The following is a 25,020-nucleotide window of genomic DNA, read 5'->3' on the forward strand; positions in this document are numbered from 1 at the left end:
CAAAAATATGAGAGGTTTGGGATATATAGATACTGCAAAGTGATGAAAAAACAGGAGTTATAAATGAAAAATTACCACTTGCAGTATCTAAGTTCTGGACAACTTGCAATATCTAAGTCACTGGACAACTAATCATAATAATGAAGTAGCATTTTTGACAAAAATCAAAGACCTATAAACAGAGCCATATGATCCATGTCTTTAAGAGGAAAAAGGACACCTTTTGCAGCTTTCCAGCCATTTAGAATGTGAATAATATAGATATGTAAAAAAAAAAAAAAAAGAAAAAAGAAAGCAGGAAAAAAAATTAGAGCACTGTTACCCAAACTAGGTTTGATTAAGCTGAAACTGGAAATTAAGCTGAAACTTAATTAATTGGAAATTAATGATATGATTATACAACTTTGAGGATTTAAGCTATTATCTCAACATGCCACTGTACTACGTTGTGTGTATGAATTCATCCAACTACTACTACCTCAGGAATTTTTGGATTTGAACCACCTGTTTTCTCAAACTTAAAACAACAAAAGTCAAGGCCCACAGATATTTTAATATCTGTCTGAAGTATTCCTTGCACTAAAGTCAATGATTCTAATCTCTTTCTTAACATAATAATGTTTCCAGGCAAAAAGCTACGTAAAATTCATAAGAAAAACATAAAGAACTACAGTAAGGGTACATTAAAACATATTTCTGAAAACAATTTATATTCATATAAAATACCTACCTGAGTTCTACAGCCTTGTTTTTCAGTATAACATTTTCTTCAATTTGAACTTGACAAAGTTCCAGAAAAGTTCTTGATTCTGATCTTTTGATTCTTTCAGTTGTGGGTAAAGTATGATAGTTTAAGTTTTCACCATCAAGAAATTGTAAACTAGGAAGTTCCTTGCATAGGGAAGGCCTTAGAAAAGAAAAAGTCATCATTAGTTTTATGAAAAAATCCCAGTTCTAAAACTCCAACTTTACTATAACAAGACATAACATTATGATAGTTCTCACAGTGTTTGCATGTATTTGTTCTTACTTCATATGTTAGTATATTAACGAAAACTTTTCTCTTAATAAACCACAGGACTGGTATGAAAATGTCACTTTCATAGCAACATTTCTTAATACATTGTTGGTATACAGACCACTGCTGAAATACCAGACGCAGGGAGGTCAATAACAACATTCTCAGTTCACTATGTCTAGTAGTTCACCTATTTGAACAACAGGAAAATCTGACCTGCAATGCATTTAATTAGTAGGCAACACAGCAAACTGAGTCTTAGGATCATATATCACTGGTTTTGGTGACACATTTAAAGGCCTAGATTTAAAAACTGCACAGAATACAAAACATTGCCAATCTTCATACCTTCACTACCTGCATATACCGCATAAAGTAATGATATTCAGCTTGACAGATGGGAAAAAATCTGCCTTTGAATAACTGAATTTGAGTCTGTGCAAGGGATGACAATAGAGACAACCTTTCCTTTTTATGAGAAGGACATTCAAGGCCACTTATGTAAGAATAAATATGCATGAAAAACATACCTACTGTTTTAGAAAAGTGTTATCAATGAGCTCTCTTTTAGGTTACTGCAAAATATAATCTAAAACTGCAACCGTGTTTCACATATTTCTTATAGCAGTCCAAGTTTCTTTAAAGTTTTAAGACTGTGAAAGTATTTAAATCAATACATCAACACTCAATATTTTCATTATGTTTGTAACACACATGAAAGAACACTTATTATAGGCTATAGGTCCCCTTGGTATTAAAAAAAAGAGAATAGTTTTCAAAATTTGAGAACTCCCTGACTATTCTCTGTGATGGTAAAGGACTAATACTTAGCTCATGTATTATATACTAAGTTTAAAATTAGTGAAAGTTTTTATTACTGAATTTGAATATTCCAAAATGTGGATCAATAGAATAGAAATTTAGTTTTTTGCAAACAGAACACTCTCCTTTTCTGTTGCCCATTAATGTAAGAACAACACTGCCTAAAATGCATTTCAAATGAAATGATGGGTTTAGATGGACAGTCCCTAAACACACAGGGAGGAATTACCAAAGCCAATGTTGAATAGTGATACATTAAAAAAGCGCCATATCAAAGTTGATGGATGCTGGAAGTATTGTGTCTTAGAGCTATGGGATCTCAACACTAGTTTTTCCAGCTGGGTTTCTCCTGGTGAAGGGCTAAGTCAATATTTCATTTAGTGAAAACTTCCTGGTGAATATTCTGTCACTTAAGAGGCTCTATTAATCATTACAGCATTGAAACACATTCCCCTAGGAGTGCTCAGACTGATCCCAGGGTTTAATTTTTTAAAAGCAATTTCTTACTACTTCACTTTTGTTGGTGTTATCGCTGGCTGGACATGAAAGTACAAAACCGATTGGGAAATTTTACAACTAATTCCTTTGTTGGTATCAAGGGGTTATGTAAAGTTCACTGGAACATATTGCCTGAAGTTACGGTCAATGCTGTATTCAGCAAATCCATATTTTATCGTATCCCGTACTTCAAATCCTTTAGACAAATGAATCTCTTGTCTAATCATAAAAGTGGTATTGGGTCAAGCAAGTTAAAGTGTCAGTACATATAGTTAAATAGGAATTCAGAAAGCTTTTCCCCTTAAGGTTACAAGTGAAGTACCAGTTAGTTGTACAAAATAGGAGGAATTAAAACAACGCAAACGGGAATTTAAGATATTGTCACAGTCACTGAACTTTATTCATAAAATTATGTGCATGAACAACGGGAATCCAAGTAAATCTGTTCATTGAAAGGAAAAAAGAGAAAACAGAGGAATTTATTTGTACAGCTATCAAACAAGTACCCTAAAAACTGCTGTTCTACTCAGGTAATCTAAAGTATCAAATTAAACACATTATTGTGTAACACTGCAATGCAAGACCTCACGTTTAACTGACTTGAAATTAAAGAAGGACCAATTTTGATTTAAAAAAAAATGTTGCAGAAATGAACAGTAAAGTAATTGTTTGTAAAAGTGATCCTTATATACTACTATACACAATGACATGGAACTATGAATGTGGTACTTATCAGATATACCTAAAACTACTAGGGACATATTTCTGTAGTTTGAAAAGAAATTGTTCAGATCTGAGAATTTAAGAAAAGGATCTAATCACACATTGGTAAATAATAATAATAATAATTGTATGACATACAAACTTTGATAGCACTTTTGATAGAAATGGTCTGAAATATATTTCAAATGCTCATAAAAAAAGCATATTTTTAATCAAAATCTCAGTCACCTATTTTAATTACATCTGAAATAAAAAGTTGTGTTCTATTTCATATCTTTAAACATTTTACTGTTAGTACTTTCCTATACTGATATTTGATTTCTTTAGCTGAAACAATTGGTAATGATTTAAATTCTTATTGATTAAAAACTTTGTGCATTTAATGGAACCACAGTAACAGTTCACTATCAGACAGACATTCTACCACTTCAATATATGATTTCTGGATTATCACCTAAAAATCTGAAATTGCATTTCCAACTTTTCTTACTGCTCTCCAATGCCTGTGGACTAGGAAACATTAATTCTAGAGAAGATAGATAAACTTTACATTCAAACAAAACAGGTACTGTACTTTTGCTGAACAGTTCTCCTAGAAAACTAAATATTCATAGATTGGTCTACGTATATGGTTTCAGACAATATAATTAGCAAGAATCCAGAAGACTTGTAAAAAATGCAAACAAAACAAAACAAACAAACAAAATGACAACAACAAAAAAAACAACCATAGCATACCAACAACCTATCCATGTATAATTTTCTTAATAAGGCTTACAAATACAATCCTATCACAGCTACTCATTGAGGGATTGTAATGACCATATCTTATTACACATGTCAAGTTTTCTTTCTACCCCATCCAGTTTTTATATAATCACATATAATAGTCTCTAAGATCAGTTCTTCAATTACATTTCAGATGTATTATAGATCACTAGAGGGCAAAGAACAGCATTATTTTTACATCTGCATCTCCTTCAATAACATAAAAGCAATTAACTTTCGGTGTAAAGATAAGGAATTCTCAGAACAGGAAAAGAGATTACACTGACTACTGAAAAAAATCAACCATTCATCCCAAATTTTTCTTCCAAAAACTCTTCCTTAAAAGTTGCTAAGTCAAGGATTCCTTTATATAGACTATTCCTAATTAAAGACATGAATGCACCATCCTTCCTCTATGTGCAGTGTGAACCTACCACATCAGCAAGTCTGTTAAGCAGAGGATTTATGAAATGGTGAAAGGAAGTAAATAAGAAAATAAAACAACAGCAAAGAGGAAGAGAAACGTTCTAAGAAGCTACGTGATGGACAGTTAGGAACTGGTGTTTCTGAGAAGGGCAAGTAAGCAATGTAAGTATATAAGTAATCAGAAAGAGAAAAATAAAGATTTAAAATAGTGCAGATGTAAGAGAAGGTGAAAAAGGATGAATGGATGGTCACATCTGCACAAATGTTTTAATGAAATATAAAATATGATAATAAAGGTGAGACAAAAGCTCATTCAGAAAGTTAAAGTCACCAAAGGTGATAAACTTGTCAATAAAGAGGACAAATAGAATTCATGCTGAAAACAATGATATTCTGGATAAGTCAATGGACAAAGAAGTTACAAATTAGCACCCCAGAGAAGGCATTTATTTCTATAATTTCTAAATTTGTCTAAAGAAATTGTCATATGAAAAAATACTTTAAGATAGCAGCGAAAAAAGAACAGAGTTTTGGAACAAAGCACTTCATACCGAAGCTCCAATGCTTGGCCAAACATCAAGGTTTTTGTTTAAACAAAACTACAAACAAGGATTCTCAGGAAAAAAAAAAAAAGCTCACAGAATTCAATTACATTTGTTCTTTTCATATAATTTTCTTCCAGTTTGTGGTTGTGTTTGTCCATACCTCATTTCTTTTTTATATACTTTCACTGTTCATTTTCATTTATTTATAAGTGCCAAACTCTACTGGTTACAAAGCTTCCAAAAAATAGATTTGCTTGGCATGGATAATCATAGAATGGTTTGGGTTGGAACCTTAAAGATCGTCTAATTCAAACCCCCCTGCCGTGGGCAGGGACACCTCCCACTAGACCAGGTTGCTCAAAGCACCCATCGAACACTTGAACACTTCCAGGGATGGAGCATCCACACCATCTCTGGGCAACCTGTTCCAGTGTCTCACCATCTTCATGTTAAAGAATTTCTTCCTAATATCTAATTGAAATCTACCACTTTTTAGTTTAAAACCACTAATCCTTGTCCTGTCACTACACTCCATGACAAATAGTTCCTCTCCTGCTTTCTTGTAGGCTCCCCTCAGGTGCTGGAAAACTGCTATAAGGTCACCCCAGAGCCTTCTCTTCTCCAGGATGAACCTCCATCTGACCAAAACCAAGAATCTGAAGACACAGGGACATATTTCATCAGAGTAAAAAAATCAGTTGTTCATTCGCTGGACACTTCAAAGGTTTTTTTTTTCAAGTTATTTCTTGTCATTAAAAGAATGGGAAGGAATAAAACTATATCTCCATATGTTAATATTAATCTATACTCTTAAATCTGTAAAAATGGTGACTGCAAAAGTAGTTTTTTGTTTTGTTTTGTTTTTATAAATCTAACCTGTTTTCTTTCATTACAAGTCTTTGAATATAAAAGGACTGGAGGATTCATGATAGAAGTTTCTTGTTGTGCTTTTGCACTTGATTGCCATGAGGACTCATTTTTAATTTAAATGACAGTGTGTTTTGCATTTAAGCTCTGAAAATGGAATTAGGGAAAGAAGGAAGAATTGTGGTGAAATAGTTTTGAAACCATTAGACCTGGAGCAGCTCAATTTTCAACCAAGTCCTTGCACACAATGGAATGGAGTAAATTTGACCCTGCATACAGTAAAGGAAAAAGGGTATCCTTTATATACATCATCAAAATAAATGGAAATGTTCATTTATTGCTTACGTAGAGTTTATTTTTAAATAATAATTAAAAAATATTATTAGGCTGGTACATACTTTGTAGAAGAAATGTAAATTTATGTATAATGTAGTGACTTATGTATTCCCTCAAATTAATATCAAACAAATGTAGCTATCCCAACAACCTGGACTATTTTGTGATTCTTCTCCAGTTTCTCCCAGACAGTGAACAAATACCTACCTTTTCTCATTTGAACTAGATCCAAGTTTACCATTTGAATTTCATTTCTTTGTTACCTATCATGAAGTAAAATCAAAATAATGACTGTGGCTAACATTTGATGCCTGATGCAAAAAAAAACAAAACAAAACAAAAAAAAAACGAACAAACAAACAAACAAACAAAAACTACCACCACCACCAAACAACAAACCCTCTAATGCTAAGAGATGGACCCTTTTAGTGAATAGAACTAGCTGTGGTCAACTTATATCTTATCTTACCTTGTGACCAAATAGGCTATAGACTTTCTCATTTCTCTACTGGTTCTAGAATATGGCAGGCAACTGCTCAGACAGCAGAACAGATTTCTCTCCCTTTTGCTCATGCTGCAAAAAATCCAGTGGATGATGGTGGAGCTTATCATGAAGCTATGCACTTTAGATCAACAAATCTCTATAGGCCGAGTATCAAACTGAATGATTTTTCTTCCTTTAGCTGCAGAAAGCAACATTTTTATCTATCTTCCTTTTTATCCATCTCTTTTGCTCTCTCAGAGCACTCACTGTATGCAACTGGATAACCTTAATTGTGCTCAGACTGCTCTTTAAGCATTTGTATGCTAAGAAGGGAAGAGAGGGATCAAGAAAGGGCAAAGGGAGCCCTTTAAACAATACACAACATTAAACACGGTGCAGAAATTTTCTTGTCCTAAAAGGTATTTGAAAACACGAGAAGGAAAGCAAGTAGATGATGGCAAACAGTTTGAAAGGAATAACAACAGTTTGCAACTGAAGGTACAGTCTTAACTCCTTTGCTACTGGCACTATGTTCATTTCTACTACAGAAATGGGACCTAACATTATCAGTCTCACAGTTGGGTGGCGTATTTTTCCACAGTTCCGGAAGAATCTCTGGTCACTATTCACAGAGAAACTAACTAAAGATCAGCATCATTTTGAAATTAATTACTAGTTTAGAATGGTTCATACTTAAAATAATGTATATTTCTCCAAGACGGCATGCCATACTGGGTCTCTAACCATTCTTATGGCCACATATTTACATATGACTTTCTGTTATTAAGGAGACAGAAGAAAAGATGGAAATTTACAACCGATAATTTTTCCCTCATTCACAGAAGTACAGCTCAAACAAAAATCTCTAAGAGGATAAAATAGCCCTAATATTTTTTTTCACATGAAAAATTATTAATCCTTTCAATTAAAATTGTATTTATATTCAAAAAAAAATGTTAGTGCACCTATATAACTACCTACATTGTGCATTGTCACTATTGTCAGAGGCCTGGAAAAATTATACTAGAACTATTTTCGTAGTTCATACAACAAGGTGAAGAGTGATCTGAAAATTTATTTAGTGAACTATAAATTTAGGCTATTTTGACAAAACAAAACAAAAACATATTTTCTAACTGGCTTTTTTTAATAATTTATTTATTTTTATTTAGCAAATCCATTTATTGTCTTACTTGCAATTCCTTTCTTGGAGGAGAGGATTTCCACTGAGCGACAACTCCCTTAGGTTATTGCAGCCACTTAACCATGCAATGACACTTTTAAGGTCTGTATTGTAATAGAAAACAAAATTAAATACCAATTTGAATGTAGAACCGTATTATTTTACTTAAAATCACAAATAGTACCAAAACCATGAAGGATTATAAACAAATCTATTACCTGTACAGTACAGTTATTATCAATATGTATAACATCCATATTTGAAAAATATTTATGTTTTCTGTATGTCTCATAAATATTTGAATTTTATAAATATATTTGGAACAATCCAAATTCAAATTAATTTATAATTTAATTAAGAACTTCTAGTTTGGATGGGCATTTGATTTATGTTTTCTATACAACTCACCTGACAAGCAGTTATTTTTGATGTCCAGCTTTTCCAAAGACACAAATGAATTTAAAGGCACAAGCTCAGTTAGACTAAGAACAAAACAGAAAAGTTTATTTTTAACTAAACAAAAACAGCAGCTCATAAACAGGCACCAGAATCTTTTACAGTTATATCAACTTACTTATTTACATAAGAAAATACTCATTTAGCTATCCAAGGTGCTAGTATTAATTACCGAAATTCCTCCTTTAACTTCAAAGCATTTCTTAGTCTTCTCAGAAGGTTACTTTTTGCTTGTATGTGTTACTGTTTTCATTCAATTGGTAAATATTTCATTCTATTTTTCTTAACTTTAGTCCTGAGGATCCAAAGTCTTGTAAAATTTACAAGTTCAATTGGCTTTTCTTTAGTCAACTTGACTAGAATAAAACAGAAGGCCCTGATTTTGGAGAAAAAAATAAAATCTGCTTTTCCCCTTTCCTTTTTCTTCATTTCCCATACTTCTTGTCAGCTTGTTTCTCCTCTCCACTCAGCACTCTCCACTTCCTAGACCCTAAAACCAACATAATTGTTGCCAAAGTTGTATTTCTTAACCATTCAAAGCTGCACCGTCCTGTAAAAGATTTTTAGCACTTCCTCTGAGTACTTCTGTAACACGGTGTCACAGAAGTGCCAGTTATACAGACAGCTACAAAATTGCACTTCTTGCCTTTGAGAGTTTTTCTTGTGGAATAAAGCAGCAAAGCAGTGCTAAAGCCACTACAAAATTCCTATTTGTAGTATTGAAGTGTAGATGTGAGGAAACAGCTGACATTCATCTGTACAAATGATTTGGACTGTGAGATGTGTATTATCATAACTATTAAAAACATTATTACCCAGTGTTATTAAAAGTTTGTTTAGTTACAAACTTGCATTGGTGTAACTACCAGTGAATGTTAAACTATTCAATCAGCGGTTTCCAAATATTACCTTTCAGATTAAAAAGTTTCTTTTGATTTATGTTAAATATAAATGGGGGAGGAAAAAAATAAAATCAAGATGTTGAAATTGTGTTCAACTAAAACTAGAATGTTTATGTATAAGCATATACTAAATAAACTATATCTGCTGAAAAACTTACTTTTAGGTAACTTATTTCATTCCTGTAAGGACAAGGCCTAAGCATAATGGAAGAATGGCATCACAGATGGCAATGCATGTGTTCACTTTGTAACCGTTAATTTTCATGGAAAGCAGTATTTTCTGAGGGTAATATTTACTACCTTTGAAAGCTATAAATCAGAGTTCAAATGGTCACAAATATAACCATTGAAAATCCAAAACCTACTCACTTCACAAATTTACAATTGGCCAGAGCCAAAAATGCTATTCTGTTGTTGAAATCTGTTCTCCAGCACAGGCTGGAAAACATTACAACTGAAAGACAAAGTTGGCTTTAATTCTGGTTAACAAATTCTGGACCAAGTATTGGTTGTGGATTCTTTATTCTTGTTGGAAATTGGCATATAAGAGGGAAAACAAACAAACAAAAACCAACTAAAAACAAACAAACATTTTAATAGTAAATTCAGAGAAACGGATATAAAGCCAATTGAGTATGTGCCACTATACTTCAATTTCCTTCTCACTCCGTATTTTAAAGTTGTCCTTGTTCTAATGCTATTTAGTTCAATTACCTCCCTGCCAGTTTTCCAAAGTATCAAATAAATATGAAGAAGCATTAACTCTAAAAACCATTAAGCATCATAAATACTCTTGTGCACACCAGAAGAAGTATCAGCATTTTAGGTTCTTATGATCAGTCAATAGCACATAAATATTTTTAATATTTGTAACAAATACCTTTATAGATAACAGTGGCAAACACTCTGACTAAAAGACATATCCATAACATATTAAAGATTAACGTATTCAGGAATATCAGGAAAATAAATGTCATAACAAGTATGAGGGACTTGCATACTACTTTTACAAAGCCTTTTTTTCTACAAGTCATAATGGATTTTTTATTTTATTTTTAAAGTGAGTTGGTTCTGGGGATTTTTGTCTGTATACACTGTGGTGAATTAGAAATTCTATTTGACTACTGGACTATAATGCCAACGGCAGGCAAGGATGAGAGTTAAAATGTTTCCCCGTCATTCTATAGCTTTCCTTTTACTGACATTCTTTGTTAATTTTTTTCTTAAGAAAATTCAAACCAGAAAGACAAAGGACATTACTGAAAACTTAATACTACTTGACCTTGTCACATTAGCCCAGGGCATAAGAGAGATATAAATTACAAAGAAGACACAAAAGTAAAAGATATTTGCAAAAAAGCAAGCTATAGCTTCCTCTTTCTGCTCCCATTTAAGGTTGTAGCAGGACAGGACACAGATAGCCACAGAAACTATATGTCAGAAAACAAGATTTAAGAGCGTAGAATAGTTTTAAGTATGCACCAGAGAAAATAAAGATTGCTTTTTAAAACACAAATAGCATTAACTCCTCAGGATGGTCCAAATCTTGCTGTGCATCAGCTTTTCCCCAGAAAGTTATCACTGATGTTAATGAGCAATAAGGAGGGAAAGACAATTAAAAACAAATTTATGTTAATCTAGATCTTTAAGTAATGTTTATTTCTCTTTCATACTTTAAAAAAATAATAACATTTTAATTTACAATATTTGCCATATTTGTAAGTCAGAATCAAACATAATACAGGAAATCTAAAAGTCACTTGTTTCCTGAATACTCTGTTAGGCAGTATGCTTCATCAGTATTGTCCATGGTGCTACATTCTTGGAAATAAACACAAGACCAGCAAAGAATTACTGAAAATGACAAACAAATCTAGACCAATAAGGGGTGTGTGGGGATGATGACAGTATAAATACAGTATACATACAATATAAATACAGGATAGTTTATTCATGACTGACTGAATTCAACATCCAATGACACATGTATTGTGACAAATCTGTCTAATTCTGAAAACAGAATGGCTTGCAGTGACAACAAGAAATTACGTTAAAAACACACATACCATGTATATTTAAGTAGTGAGAACAATATGTATCAAGCATTCAGAATTCAGCTGCTTTTTAGCATTTCTATAATAAGCCTATTAAAAATGGCACATATTTAGTTGCAAAAACAAGAGCAAGAAGTTCACAAAGAATTTGATCCTGGTCAAACCAGTTTCCCAGAAAAGGAATTTTTGCAGCTGACGGTATTTTTTTTTTTTTTTAATATTAAATTCTTATCTACCACACTTAGGTTACAAAACAAAACAATAATAATAAAGAAAAACTTTGGAATATTATAACAGAAATTAAGAGGGATAAATTTGTCTATTCTCAAGTTGCACAAAAAGTGTAAGGACTACTTGAACAGTAGATTGATTTGGTGTCCCACTGTAAAACTTTTATATGAAGAAGAAATTAACAAGTAAGCTACATAATTGTGATTACATGTAAATATAAATCTCACATGAATTCTTACTGCATATTAAATATGTAATAATTTTAGTTCCAGTGGAAAGATTTTTCTCTCCTACACCTAAACCTTTATCTACCATATCAAAAAAAAAAAAAAATCCTTTTTTAAACTAACTTATTGTTTGTGTTCTCCAGCTGCTTCAAAAGAGAGCACAGATCTTCATAGTCCCAATTCTGCAGTAATCAAGTCAAGAGGGTATTCACCTTGTACACTGACCTGCTATGTGCTTTGTACATGAAAACCACAGTAAAACACCTAATAAAAGCAGAGGTGGTAATACTGCTGCCATTTTTATATTCAGTGAATATGTAGTTCATCACTACATGCCATAATTCCTTGTTGCTATATTGTAGGTTTAAAACAATTAATTTGGAGTTTTATCTTTAGCAATTTTGGGGTTTATGAGAGAGATAAAAAAACATCTCAGAAATAAAAAATATCGTAAATTAGCATAAGAATTTTTTTTACAGTACTACATTTTTAGAAAAAACACAGATTCACAGTATTATCACTATATGGGCTTCCTGCAACCAGTAAAAAGGAAATGGCACTCAGTGTACACTTTAAAAACAAACAAACAAAAGAACAAAAAAAAACACCCCAAACCCATAAAATTGCACTAGCTATAGGATAAAAGTAAAATAACAGTTTTTCTTTCAACAGCTTACACCATTACATTCACTGTTGCTATATGGAACATCAAGTTACTCATGCACACACATATGGAGCTGCTTATAAGTGTGTAAGTGCTTATAAGAGTGAGTGCAACAGAGCAGGCTACTGAAATCCCAGGAATCTGGAGGCCTTTAAAGTGAATTTAAGGCTATCTTGTCCTGTTTGTCCCAAAGATTTGAGATAAGGTATAGATACATAAAGGAAAGAAAGGGATTTTTTTGTTGTTGTTATTTGTATCACATCCAGTTTGCTCATGCATAAATACTTGCTTTCTCCTAGTCCATCAGAAGACATTCAGCATCTCAATGAAGGCACTGGACAAACAAAGTAAGCATTGGAATGGAGAATAAAAAACCTAAGATGATGTCATGGGCAAGTGGTACATCTACACGGCCAGCCCAGCACAACCTAGATCTTGAGGCTGCATTCAAGCTGTGGCTGAAACTGGGCTCTTAGGTTTGCTGTCTCACTAGCGGGCACATCGGGTGTTCCAGCAGTACTGTAAACATGCCATTATACACAACATAGTCACAACTTAATGTGGGAAGAAAAAAAAAAAAGGAGAAAACTACAAGAAGATAGAGCCACATTACTGCCCATTCCATAAAAAGCTGAACAGGTCAGGAAAAACAAACAAATACACACACATAAAAAACCAACCAAACAAGAAAAAAAACGAAGCAAAGAACATGAATGAAATCAATACGTGTGATTTGGAATTTTACACTTAACAGATAATGACCTTGCTAGTTGCAGGCATGAAGCTTATCCAAACTCCAGAGGAACTTAAAAAATTTAAAACTTTTTAAAACTTAAGGACTAGATTCTGTAAATATAAATAACTAGGTGTTATATTTACGTGTGTGAACTTATATGCATTCTACTTCATTAGAGATGATTGAAAACAATCTGTTTATAAAAAGTTATAAAAAATATAGGTTGCATTTTCTTAAATAGTATTAATTTTCCATAAAGGGCATTCCTTATAAAAGGACTCAGACTTATAAATCTATTCTCCCACAGGCTCACAGATACAGCTTACTCTGCTGAACTACTGTCACCAAGGATGGGATTCTTCTGTTCAAATGTAGACACACCAACTACATGTGAGCTAATCGTCCAGACTCTGTCAATAGTCAATGAAGATGAACAGTCACTTGTAGGGTATGATTTGTCTCAAAGCAAATGTCTAGAAATGGTAGATGAATCACATGCTAAAACAACTCCTCTTCATTAACTCGAGTGCTGAATGATTAGTTCAGAGTGTATATTCAGAGTGTATCATGTGTGCAATGGTATATTCTATGTGTTTAGGTGAGAAATCCCATTCAGAGTAAACACATCACAATATTGGAAAAAAAATAGTAATTTACAAGCAAAATTCATTTCACTACCAACACAAAGTAAACTAGAATTTTTCCTTTTTAATTTTTTTTTGTTAGCTCAATATAAGTGTAGGAAGGGGTCAGGAGGAAAAATAAAATAAAAAATCAGAATTTTGACTCCTGAAAATACCATCATTCTAATTCTGCAGATGTACAGAATATTTTATAAAATGGAAAAGAAACCTGATTATGTAGTACTTCAACACACGATCTAGTTTTATACTGCTTGTCTTGACCCCGCTTTATTATTCTGTATCTTCAAACTGAACCGTAACAGTGAAGAATGAAAGCAGATATGCAGTACTAAAATTTGGTTTGGAGGGCATTAATATATCATGTATATGAAATAAAAAACAGCCTAATGAACATTCAAACTTGTACTATTTAGCTCTAGCAGTTATACTTAAAATAGCCTTCAAAGTCTGTTTTGAATAAACTAGATGAGAAATACAAAGTTTGACAGACAAACTCTAGAAACAATTGCTAAAGAAACACCATGGTTTTAATAATGCTGCAATGCTCAAAAATTATTTTCATATAACATCTAATAGAAAAAATTACTTTTCATAGTTATTGCTGTTTCAAATTTTCTTAGCTGAAGGTGGCCAATGCCATTACTTGTCAACCACATACTTTCAAAGTATGGAAAAGATAGTGATATTTTAAGCATACTGGAAATTACACTTTTTAGATAAGTGTTAGAAAATTCCTCTGTATCAACTTCATAAAGGGAAAATATTTCTTGTTTACCTATTTTGAGACAGTGAAACAATCTGCAACAGAGGCAACCAATACAAAGAAAGTATTTTCATAGCAGAAATGCTATTGTCATCCAAATATAGTTCTCTTAGCAGAACATGATTTTCCAGCCTTGGAAGCTAAATAGAGAAGAAAAGGTTATTTAAAATTAATGTAAATTAGAGAAACAACAATGGAATGCTTACCATATGCTTTTCATCAATCATTATTAAATAGAAGTAAAAAACACATTTTGGATATATGTATCAATTTCTTACTATGTATATCAGGCGTTAAATATTTTTCAATGTCCTCTACGTAGTCTGAATAGTCAATATAAATTAAAAAAAAAAAAAGTGGGGAGTCAAGAGCCACAATCTTACTATTTTATTTGTGCTGATTACTGAAAATAGTTTTTCGGCTCCCAGATGCATAAAAGAATCATTGGCAGTAAAGATTATTAATTGTCCATTTAGTAAACTACTTTTCTATTATATATGTTGCAGCAAAAATTTCAACTTCTGGAGAATCAGCATTCGTGAAATCAACCTAAATTACTACTTATGTGTAATGACAATAGTACTTCATGACATTTTAAACAGAGAACAACACATAAACCAAGGAGGGAAATATAATAATTGAAGGGCCAATTTTTCGAGGACTTAGGAGCAAGAAAAAACTTTACCACTGCTAGCCATTTTTACCTTTGAAAAGTCTCTCTCTAAAAGGAGAACAAAACAAAACAACAAAAAACCAAAACAAACAAACAAAAAAACCACCCCAGGCAAACAGAGCACATTATGAACATTCTGAATAACACTACTGTTAACAAAAATGTATGTACAACAAACATCCACTTAATTCAAAGCTTTTACCTCCTGTAGGTTATTGCCTTGTAACTTCAGAATTTGAAGTAGTCCGCAACTCTCAATGCCTTCAATTTGTGTGAGATGATTAAAAGAGCAGTCTAGGTGTATGAGAGTAGGTGCTTCACAAAGACCTTTTGTGCTAATTAATTGATTATGATCCACATTTAATTGCTGAAGGTTTTTCAGTGACTCCAAACCACCTGAAAATTAAAGGTTTTAGCTGAGTTAAGCCATTCTGAAATAATAATAATAAAAAAAAGTCTGGTTTTCGAGTACCAAGAAAATTCTAAAGTTTCAACATATTCATATTATATATAGTAACAATATTAGTCCTATACTTTAAAAAATACTCTATTTTGACACTATCAAATACGCAGTGTGTACAGGTGATAAACTTCTGATCGTATTAACTAAGCAATAATAATAGTTCACAACCCCTTTAGAACTTCTGTTGGAACAGAACATTCTTTAAATTATAAACTACGCTTACTGTGCTTGAGGACTTTATAACCTATTCTGAATCCATCAGCTCTATGAAACACTGACAGCTCTCTTAAGATCACCCCCAGAAATGGAAACAGTATTTCTTTAAAAGTTAATTTCAATTATTTATTTTTAAAATGTTTTTAGAAAGCTATCAGCAAGGTGAGAATAAGTTGTATTAATAGCTAGGGCAGACCAGCATTATTAATGTAAATGCCTCCTGTTTAAGGAATTATATTACAAAGTAAATTCTTTTTTTTAAGAAGAAATGAATAAAGAACTTTTATGAAGTACCTTCAAGTATAAACCTACACTTCTACAGCCATTACACTCACAACAGACTTACTCTTACCAGCTAGAGAGCAAGAATGTGTGATCTCTCCTACAAAAAGGATGCAAAGGAAAACGTTCTTTTGCCCATATTTATTTCAGAGTTTTTCACAAATCGTTCTCTTACAGTGGTAAAATCACACTCATTCCATGGTCTTACTATATGCTAGATGTTCTTTGATAGCTGCCTTTCTGGAGTACCGATGTGTCTGACTTGCTACAGGCCAAAGCAGTTTTTTCCTATATCTCTGTAGTAAAACTTCTTTGAGGGGGTATGCTTTGAGGGGGTATGCCTTAAAAAACACACACAAAAAAAAAAAGGAGTTTCTGATTTTACACTTCTTTCAGGTATTCTTCATAGGATTGTTTTATGTAATACTTAATCTCATCTTAATGCCACCAAAAGCTTCCCAAGTTCCCATAAGCAAGTTGGGCAAACTTTTGAATGTCTTTGTGATTATCCTCTGAGAAACAACTAGATTGTAAAACTAAAGACCACAATGCCACTGAGGAAATTCTTTACTCAGAGTGGTGAGGCACTGGAACAGGTTGCCCAGAGAATCTGTGGATGCCCCATACCTGGAGGTGTTCAAGACCAAGCTGGATGAAGCCCTGAGCAACCTGATCTAGTAGGTGGCATCCCTGCCCATGGCACATAGTTGAAATAACATATTCACCTGAAAAAGCATTGGATATTAAAGAGATAACATCCTATATCTAAACGAAATGTTATATATTCTAACTTCAAAACGGTGCTTCAGGAAATAAATATACAAATCTTTAATTATTCTGAAAGAATTTCAAACATACGACATACTATCCTGATTGCAAGATCCTGTTCTGTATTTTCTCTCCCACTTTTTTTTTTCCTGGAAAAAAAAAAAGGGAACTAGCACCATCTAGTGGTCTCAAAACAATTTCCTTTCAGACAGTATTAACAGCTTCCAAAACTTCCTCACAAGAGCAGTCTTTACATTTCCACTATTAAGTTATCAGCATAGGAGTACTGGTAACTTTAAAAGCACTGAATTACCATGGAGTGGGACAGAGGACAAACTACACACAGAGTAAGACGAGTCAAAGAGTTAGAGGATCTGGAAATTTCATATTCTGCGTACTGTACTAAGCACCTTTTTTACATCTCCTTCTATCTTGTTTAATTAGACTAGAAGTAACTCTAAACAGACATGCCAAGGCTATATACAGTGGGATCACAATCTACTCTGGAACTATCAAATACATTCCAAGAGAAAAAATACAAGAGAGAGGATAATATAATACACGGTAGTTTAATGTTTCTTGTGTACACGTGCAAAATTAAAAATAAGCCTGAAAGTCTTCTGCACGTTTCCAGTAGATATTGTCTGTTTTACGTGATACAACCAACAACATCTATAGTGGTAAATGGGAAAATTTGTTCTGTTAAAAAAGCATATGGTTTCAGAAAGATTTGTAGAGAACCTTTAGGTAACTCTTAACAAATTGCTATGCACAGCTCCTGTCTATCAGCTATCAATGCAGTTCTGAAGTAACTTCTAGGTGCGACAAAGATGTGCTTTCTTAAAAATAGTAATTCCAATGTGGCATTTAAGAGTATCCATAGTTACTCATTGCTATTCTTAGCACTACCAGGATTTTAGCCAACATACTACAACAGACATCCTAAGAAAGCGTATTCTATAATTAAAGTCAAAATGCTAGTTTTTGTGTAAGAAATTTTTTACATAAAGCATCCATCTTCCAAATACAAATGCACTGAAATTAAGTATATTGCTGACACAATTACTTAGTTTGTGAGCATGCAACCTTAAGCGGAAAAGCATAACAGACATATTTCTCATACTTTTACTGTTATGTTAAGGGTTTTCTGGCAACTCTCATTTTTCCCCCTACTATATTTTAAATGAGGACAAAAAAAAAGAAAAAAGAAAAAAAGGAAATCAGAATGTGCCTGATGTTTCCAACAATAAGTTAATAAATGACAAGTATTACAAATATGTCTTTTTTTTTTTTTTTAGGGAAAACAAAATCACTCACACACAAAAAAACAAACAAGAAAACAAAACAAGCCCTTTGTGAAAGCTGAATGAACAGGAAACACTGCACACTGTTACAACTGTGAAAGGCAGATTCCAAGCTGATTTTTGTAAACATTTATTTAGCCACTCAAATTCATTAGAAACTTAGTTCACATAGCACCACATTGCACAAAATTGAAAGTACAAAAGTATTTTTACAGGATTTCCATAGAAAGATACTACATTCCACACAGATGCCACAGTCCTAAATTCATCCACCAATACTACTAATTACTAATTATTATTACTACAAATAATTCTTACAGTAATCTTGCTGACATTTCTATCAAGCATGGTACATCTGAAAGAATCTTACCCAGCATTATTGGCCACAAGGATACAAAGCCAGTATTTATATTCACTTTGTTTCATCTCTCCCTTTTGGGATATTGATATGCTTTTCTAGCAAGCATTGATATTCCAGCACCCTTATTCACAGGTAATATAAATTCTTCATAAACATTAACGTTTCAAATTTTCACAGATTAGCAAAAAATATTCAAAATATCAATATCAAACCTGCTAAATTCCCAGACTGTTTGTACGGGTTGGCTTTTTCTTCCCCAAATTTCCTATTTCTCTTTCCTATACCATTGCCATTTATCACAGAATTGCACTATTCCATCTTCACACTGTTTCAATTTTTGTGGGTTTTTAACACAATGGAAAACACTTTATAAAAATATTTCATGTGAATGTGTTTCACTCATCAGCTTAAAAACTGTTTTATGTTGTTTTCCTACTGTCCAGGTAGCTCTCTACTACACATACTTTAAAGAGAATTAACAGTCTAAATCAGGACAAAAAAAAAAAAAAAAAAATCAAAAATGAGTCTCTTTATCTCCTTTCCACTTCCAGCTCAGACTTCTTTCCAAATAATATCTTCAAACTCAGCACAAACCAAAAATACAACTAGAAATTCACCTTTTTAGTCTTCCCAAAACATTTTGCAATTCATACAGAATTGTTTCATCACATGCAATTTTTTCTTCATCATAAGAAAATACAATTTTATTTCAATTAATGAATCTCTGAAGATTTACTTCTGTTAAGATTATAATCCTCAAGTGATATAGTGATCTGTATTTTGTTGGCTTTTACAAATTCCACAGAATATCATGTACTAAAACCCAAGTCCCTACAGCCATAGGGAGGCTGCTAAATATAGTTCCTTTCTATTTGCTGCACTATCTCCCTGGAGAAAATTTGCTCCTTTCTTTCTTGAGAGCTCCCTTTCAAGTAATGATCTGGTAATTTACTACTAGCTTTTCCCAACTGTTAGTGTTGCTTTTGAGGGACCCCTAATGGTCTTCCCTCTGTATATGATTCTCAAACAACAACAACAAAACTAGCTTCTCCACAGAGGTACAGCGAGGATCTGTTATTCTCACTGCACTGCAATTTCCTCACCTTTTGTCAGTTGAAAAGGCTCTGGACCCTCATTACATTTATACAGAATCTACATAACACAAGGCTCACCATACAGTATTTTTGGCTTGCCAGAAGCTGACCCACAATATCTACCCTATAGGCACTTCACAGGCAGAGAGGGAATAAAACAGGCAGAGAGGTAAATAGCTGTTCACTACATGAAAAATTCCTGTATGACCAACAGGTAACTCCTACTCCAAAGTTTTTATGTACTGATGCATCTGTTGAGGTGTCTGCAGTTACGTGAATTCTAACTAGCTGACTGCAGATAAATGGTACACCTGTTGCCTGCCATCTGTTGAATCTAAAAAATATAACTAATTGCATCTGTAAATATAGCAAGTGTTGGCATACTTGCTATGCCTATATGATTTGCATGACTTTATGCTAAACTCATTCTTTTCTCAGCTTTTGACCATTTATTTCTCATATTTTTTCAAAACTTTTTTGACCATACTTATTGGATCTGGGGGGTGGAATACATGGTAGTAGCTAAGCCATACTACAGGTAAATGTGAATTTGAGTGTGATTTAAAATGCAGGAGTGTTCTAATCCATTTCCTCATTCTCCTTGGGCTTAGCAGCTGGCTGGCCCTGAATCCAAAGGAAGCACAATCCTGAATATAAACAGCACAAATATTCTGCTGTATAATAATGGAATAATATACAATATACATATATATATATAATAATATACAATATATATATAATATACAACATAATATATAATAATGGAATAATTTTTCATTAATTTTCTTACCAATTCGAGTGATTCTATTGTAGGAAAGTTCAAGATTTTGGAGATTTATGCAGCCATCTAAGCCACAAACTGATGAAATACGGTTCTTATTCAGAATCAGAATACAGAGATTTTCTAGATTTTCACAGTCAATCATCTCAATGCTGTTTTCCTGAAACAAAGGAAAATAAGAATATTAATAGCATCTAAAGTGAAGCAACAGAATTAAGTGTAAAAATATGGTAGATTATCACCAGTACTTATTTTTATCCCAAACTTGTAGCTAGGAGTAAGAACATTTCTATTTTTTCCATTAAAAAAATAATGTGTTTCTTTTGTGTTCTACTGGGATTGAACAAAGATATATTTTGCACTGCATTCTGGCTCTGAAAATGCCCAGTGAGGTAATTCTGTTTATTATTTAAAGTATAACATTAAAAACAAACAAACAAACAGTTTTGGAAGAGGCAATATTTTATCTAGATTTTTTTTGCTTATAAATACCAATCTTAGAAAAACTGGAAGTTTAGACATGCGTATTATGTTCTCATATTAGTATTTTTCTTTTATGTTTTGAGGTACCCCAAATTAAGAGATCTTAAAATTTACATTCTGAATAGATAAGCAAATTGGGAAAAGGACACAAGTATTTCAACCTACCCTGTTGCCCAGCTCTAATCAATCAACAGACAACACTCCTTTTAAGTACATTTATTATCAGCTCTCTTCTCAGAATTATATTATTTAAATAAATAGATAAATAAAAACACAGTGGAAAGAACAGCAGTTGCTGGGCAAGTAGAAACATTCAAGACATAAATAACAAATAAGTAAGTTAATAATAATAAACTTTCTTATGAACTGGTGTTGTTAAAAGACAAGAAAAAAAATGTAAAAAGAGTTGTTTCATATAAATCATAAAGTTCCAGAGCCAAGATATGTCATACAGCAAAGTGTTTTCTTTAGTCATTAAAAGTTAAATTTACAATGCCTTGTTAGACAATGTACAGTAAAAAGTACCCAGAGATTATGCCTTTAGTAGTATGTCATTTCATTCCTTGAGCACGTACGTGATTTTCACTAATATCCATGGTGTGTATTGCAAAGGACTCTCTCCTACGTACTCATCCCTAAACTGTGCTATGGTGAACAGCACCTACCCATTCATTAATCAGACAGACTGAGATAATGAAGATATATCACCAAGCCATACTAATTCTAGACTGATACTATCATGCACTTTTCTTAGTATACTTTGACTCTTCCGTGGGATGTTGTTTTAGTAAGCATACTGCTATATACAACGCAAATCTGCTGCTGTAACTGTTCACTTTTGGGAGTACATTGTTGATATTCCTATGCTTTTAAAGCACTAAAGGCTACATGCTGCAGCAGGAGCAAACCACAGACTTTGACCTTTTCCAGGTAGAAAAGGTCAGGCTGATGCTTGGACTTGGTGATTCTGAAGGTCTTTTACAATGTAGATGATTGTATGTTTCTATGATTCTACATTCATTTGGATGTAATTGCATAACCACCTGAGCAGCAAAATCAACAGTTTTCACTCCAGTTATGATAAAGAATCAAATATGACTGGTACCTCCACGTTGATATACTTCAGGTCTTTGCAGCTACCTAGTCCGTCCAGTGCAACTAGCCCACAGCGTCTCAGAGTTAAAACTTGAATATTTGAACACTCAGACAATGTTGAGAGGCTACAAGCTGGCAAATCCTCAAGTGTTAGTTCTGTGACCTACATGTATTTGATGATAAATAAGGTTAATTGTTGCTATATGGAACATATCATTATACAATGTCACATCTTTAAAAAGAGAGACAAAAACTACTTTTTACTAGCACTTTAGAAAATGCAAGCAACAAATATGTTAACCCTTTCATACAGATGGGTCTGATCTGTTAAACAGGAAAAGATATTATAAAAACAATGTTTGATTTTAACATCCACACTAAGACAAATAAAACTGATGTTCTACTAATGATACTGAATTTGAATGGATGGAAGATTAAAACTAAGAAAAACAATTAATAATATGAATTGCTTCTCATCACGCTATCATAAATAAAGAGTGAGTGCGCAAGAACAAATGAAAATAGTTCAGTCAGAAAGAGTTTGTAGTCCGGTATGTCATCTCAGACTGGATATGAAGAGGAGAGCACAGAGCAAGCATACAGGGATACTCAGTGCTGGGAACCAACAGGTGTTCTTTATAGCAAAACACCATCTGTAAGCTGATCAGCAATGTCTTGCTTCTGGAAGAGACTAGTCTTCTCAAAACTCTGAAGAGGATAAATGAGCAAGAGATGAAATACAGAGCCTTATACAACGGCAAAACCATTTTAATTTAGCTGAAGATAGGAGCTTGAAGCTCCCGCCTTTTACAGTCTTAAGATGCTATCAGTCATCTGAAGACACACCAGTCTGCTCCACAATGCTCACAGGAATTCAAACATCATTCTCATTGCCCTTATCTTGCATTCGTGCAGAGGAACAACTCCCACTGAGATCTATATCCTACCCAACAATAATTTTCTCCTCTTCCAAAACAGCATTCTGCTGTAAAAAAAAAAAAACAAACAAACCAAACCAACCAAACAACAACACACAAAAACTAAAAATACTAAAACTAAAAAATACTAAAAACGTAGTGAAAGTTTAGCTTCCCATTTCATTCTAAATCTGTATAGTTACCTGCTGCAGAGTACTCCAAGGGCCACTATGCATTATCTTTTGTATACTTAATGGAGGCATCTTGCTAACTGAAGTTTTCCTTGGTCGTTTTTTAATATTTGACTTCTTTCTTTTGTTTTCCTCATATATTTTAGACCATGATTTACACGTGTTCATCCAGTTTATTCTCTTTTTTTCAATATCATCAGGCAGAATTAGTTTATTGGAATGATCAGTGGCCACTTGAATTGTGTCCCAGTTCTCCCTGACTTCCTTATTAGCATCTTCCACTAGAAACACAGATTTCTTTGTTGTTCCAGACTGATAAAATTTATCTTTGACTTCTCTATTACCAGCATTTGACTGGATATTTGATGGACTGCTGCGTATATCATTTGCTGTATTTTCTACCACATCAGTAGCTCCAAAATCAACAGATTCATGCTTCGAAGTATTCGCACCTGAAGCTTTATTAAGTTCTCTAGTTTGTGAGTAATTTTCTTCCATGCATATTACTGAATTCATATATATGTTTTCATTATTTACTTGAGAAGAGTCTTCCTTCTTCTCAGAGCTTAGCATATTTGTTGGTGTCAATTTTCCTTCTGTAGGAATCATCCAATTATTTGTTTCATCCATCAATTCAGAAGGTTTTACTTTTTGTTCCTCTATTTGCTTTTTTAGTTCCTTTTTCTCTTTTATTATTACTTGCCTATTTTCTGTCTGTTCCTCTTTTATGCTTTCTTTGTTGTCTTCTCCAGTTTCAGTCATCATAGCTTTTGCTATTTTTTCTCTTGATCTTCTCTGTTCTTCTCTTCTTATTTGCAGCTGTTTTTCTCTTTCAAGTCTCAGGCTTGCTTTCTTTTTCTCATATTCCTCACGCCTCCTTACTTGTTCCAAATATTTCTCTCTTTCTAGTTCTCCTTGCCTCCTTTTTTCCTCTTCTTTTTTTTGACTCCTTTCTTCCATTCGCCTTTTCATTTTTTCCTCTTTTACCTTAATTTCTCTCTCATTTTCTTCTTGTGCTTTCTTTGCCTTTTGTATTTTATCTTTCCATTCTTTTAAGATAGGAACATATTTTTTACGGACTAAAAGTGTTCTGAATCTAGCCTGGATTTTCACAGCCGCTGTATTCCTTTGTTCTGCCAGGCTTTTTCTTTCTTTTTCTTTATGCTCTTCAGAGGCCTTTTTCTCCTCTTCCATTTGCAACTGTAGCTTCATGATCAATTCCTATGACAAAACAACAACTGGGAAAGACTTCAAACACTTTTAAAATAAGACACGTATTAGCATAGTTTTACTATTAATAAACAGTATCTGGCGTATTGACTGTTACAGAATAACATTCATTCTCAAATATGACAGTAGCTTCACAGTATTTGACAAAATCTCATTGTACAACCTTACCTCATGTTGCATCATTTTGTCTCTCCAAGCTTTCTTTTCCTTCTGTAACTCATCTTCCATCACAGTTTGTTGTTTCTGTACAATAAATACTGTATAAAGCCTATTGTACAAAACATCCTCTCTTCAAACTCCCATAACTTGACTTTACAATCATCCACTTCGAGGAATGTCTGAATTCATATGAGAAACTCAGGTGTGTGAGTATCAAAATAAACCTGACACTCAGATCGATAATAGCAGATTTGGTCATGTACTGAAAGATGCATAACATCAGAGAGTTAGCATCTTGGTATTTGGCCCAAACAACTGCCACCTTCCTCTGTACTGTACTACTTCAAATTTTGCCCTGAAAATTACTGAAAATGAAAACCACGCTAACGAAACCAACATTCAAAGACCAGGTACATTGCAGCAACAGAACAGAAACAGAAGTTCTAAAGTAGCACGAAAAATCACTCTGTGATGGTATGTTACTGATAATCCTACAATCTTTCAAACAGGAATTTTGTTCAGTGAATGTAGTGGGTCTGGCTGGCATGGAGTTAACTTTCCCTGCAGTGGCCCATACAGTGCTGTGCTCTGCCCTGATATCACACCAATGTTTTGTCTATTGCTGAGCAGTGCTGGCACAGCATCAAGACTCCCCT

At 33.2% G+C, this 25,020-nt stretch overlaps 1 protein-coding gene across 1 annotated transcript in view; it reads right to left on the minus strand.

The window, feature by feature from the left end:
* LRRIQ1 (leucine rich repeats and IQ motif containing 1) overlaps positions 1–25,020 on the minus strand; it is a 111,207-nt gene that overhangs the window by 79,048 nt on the left and 7,139 nt on the right. The window contains 9 exon segments of the mRNA XM_035551674.1: positions 731–907; positions 7,681–7,774; positions 8,079–8,152; positions 14,360–14,487; positions 15,223–15,416; positions 20,299–20,449; positions 21,878–22,030; positions 22,988–24,196; positions 24,374–24,448. Coding sequence (XP_035407567.1) covers positions 731–907; positions 7,681–7,774; positions 8,079–8,152; positions 14,360–14,487; positions 15,223–15,416; positions 20,299–20,449; positions 21,878–22,030; positions 22,988–24,196; positions 24,374–24,448 — 2,255 coding nt within the window.

This window comes from Cygnus atratus, chromosome 1 (assembly GCF_013377495.2).
Source record: "Cygnus atratus isolate AKBS03 ecotype Queensland, Australia chromosome 1, CAtr_DNAZoo_HiC_assembly, whole genome shotgun sequence".
NCBI lineage: Eukaryota > Metazoa > Chordata > Aves > Anseriformes > Anatidae > Cygnus > Cygnus atratus.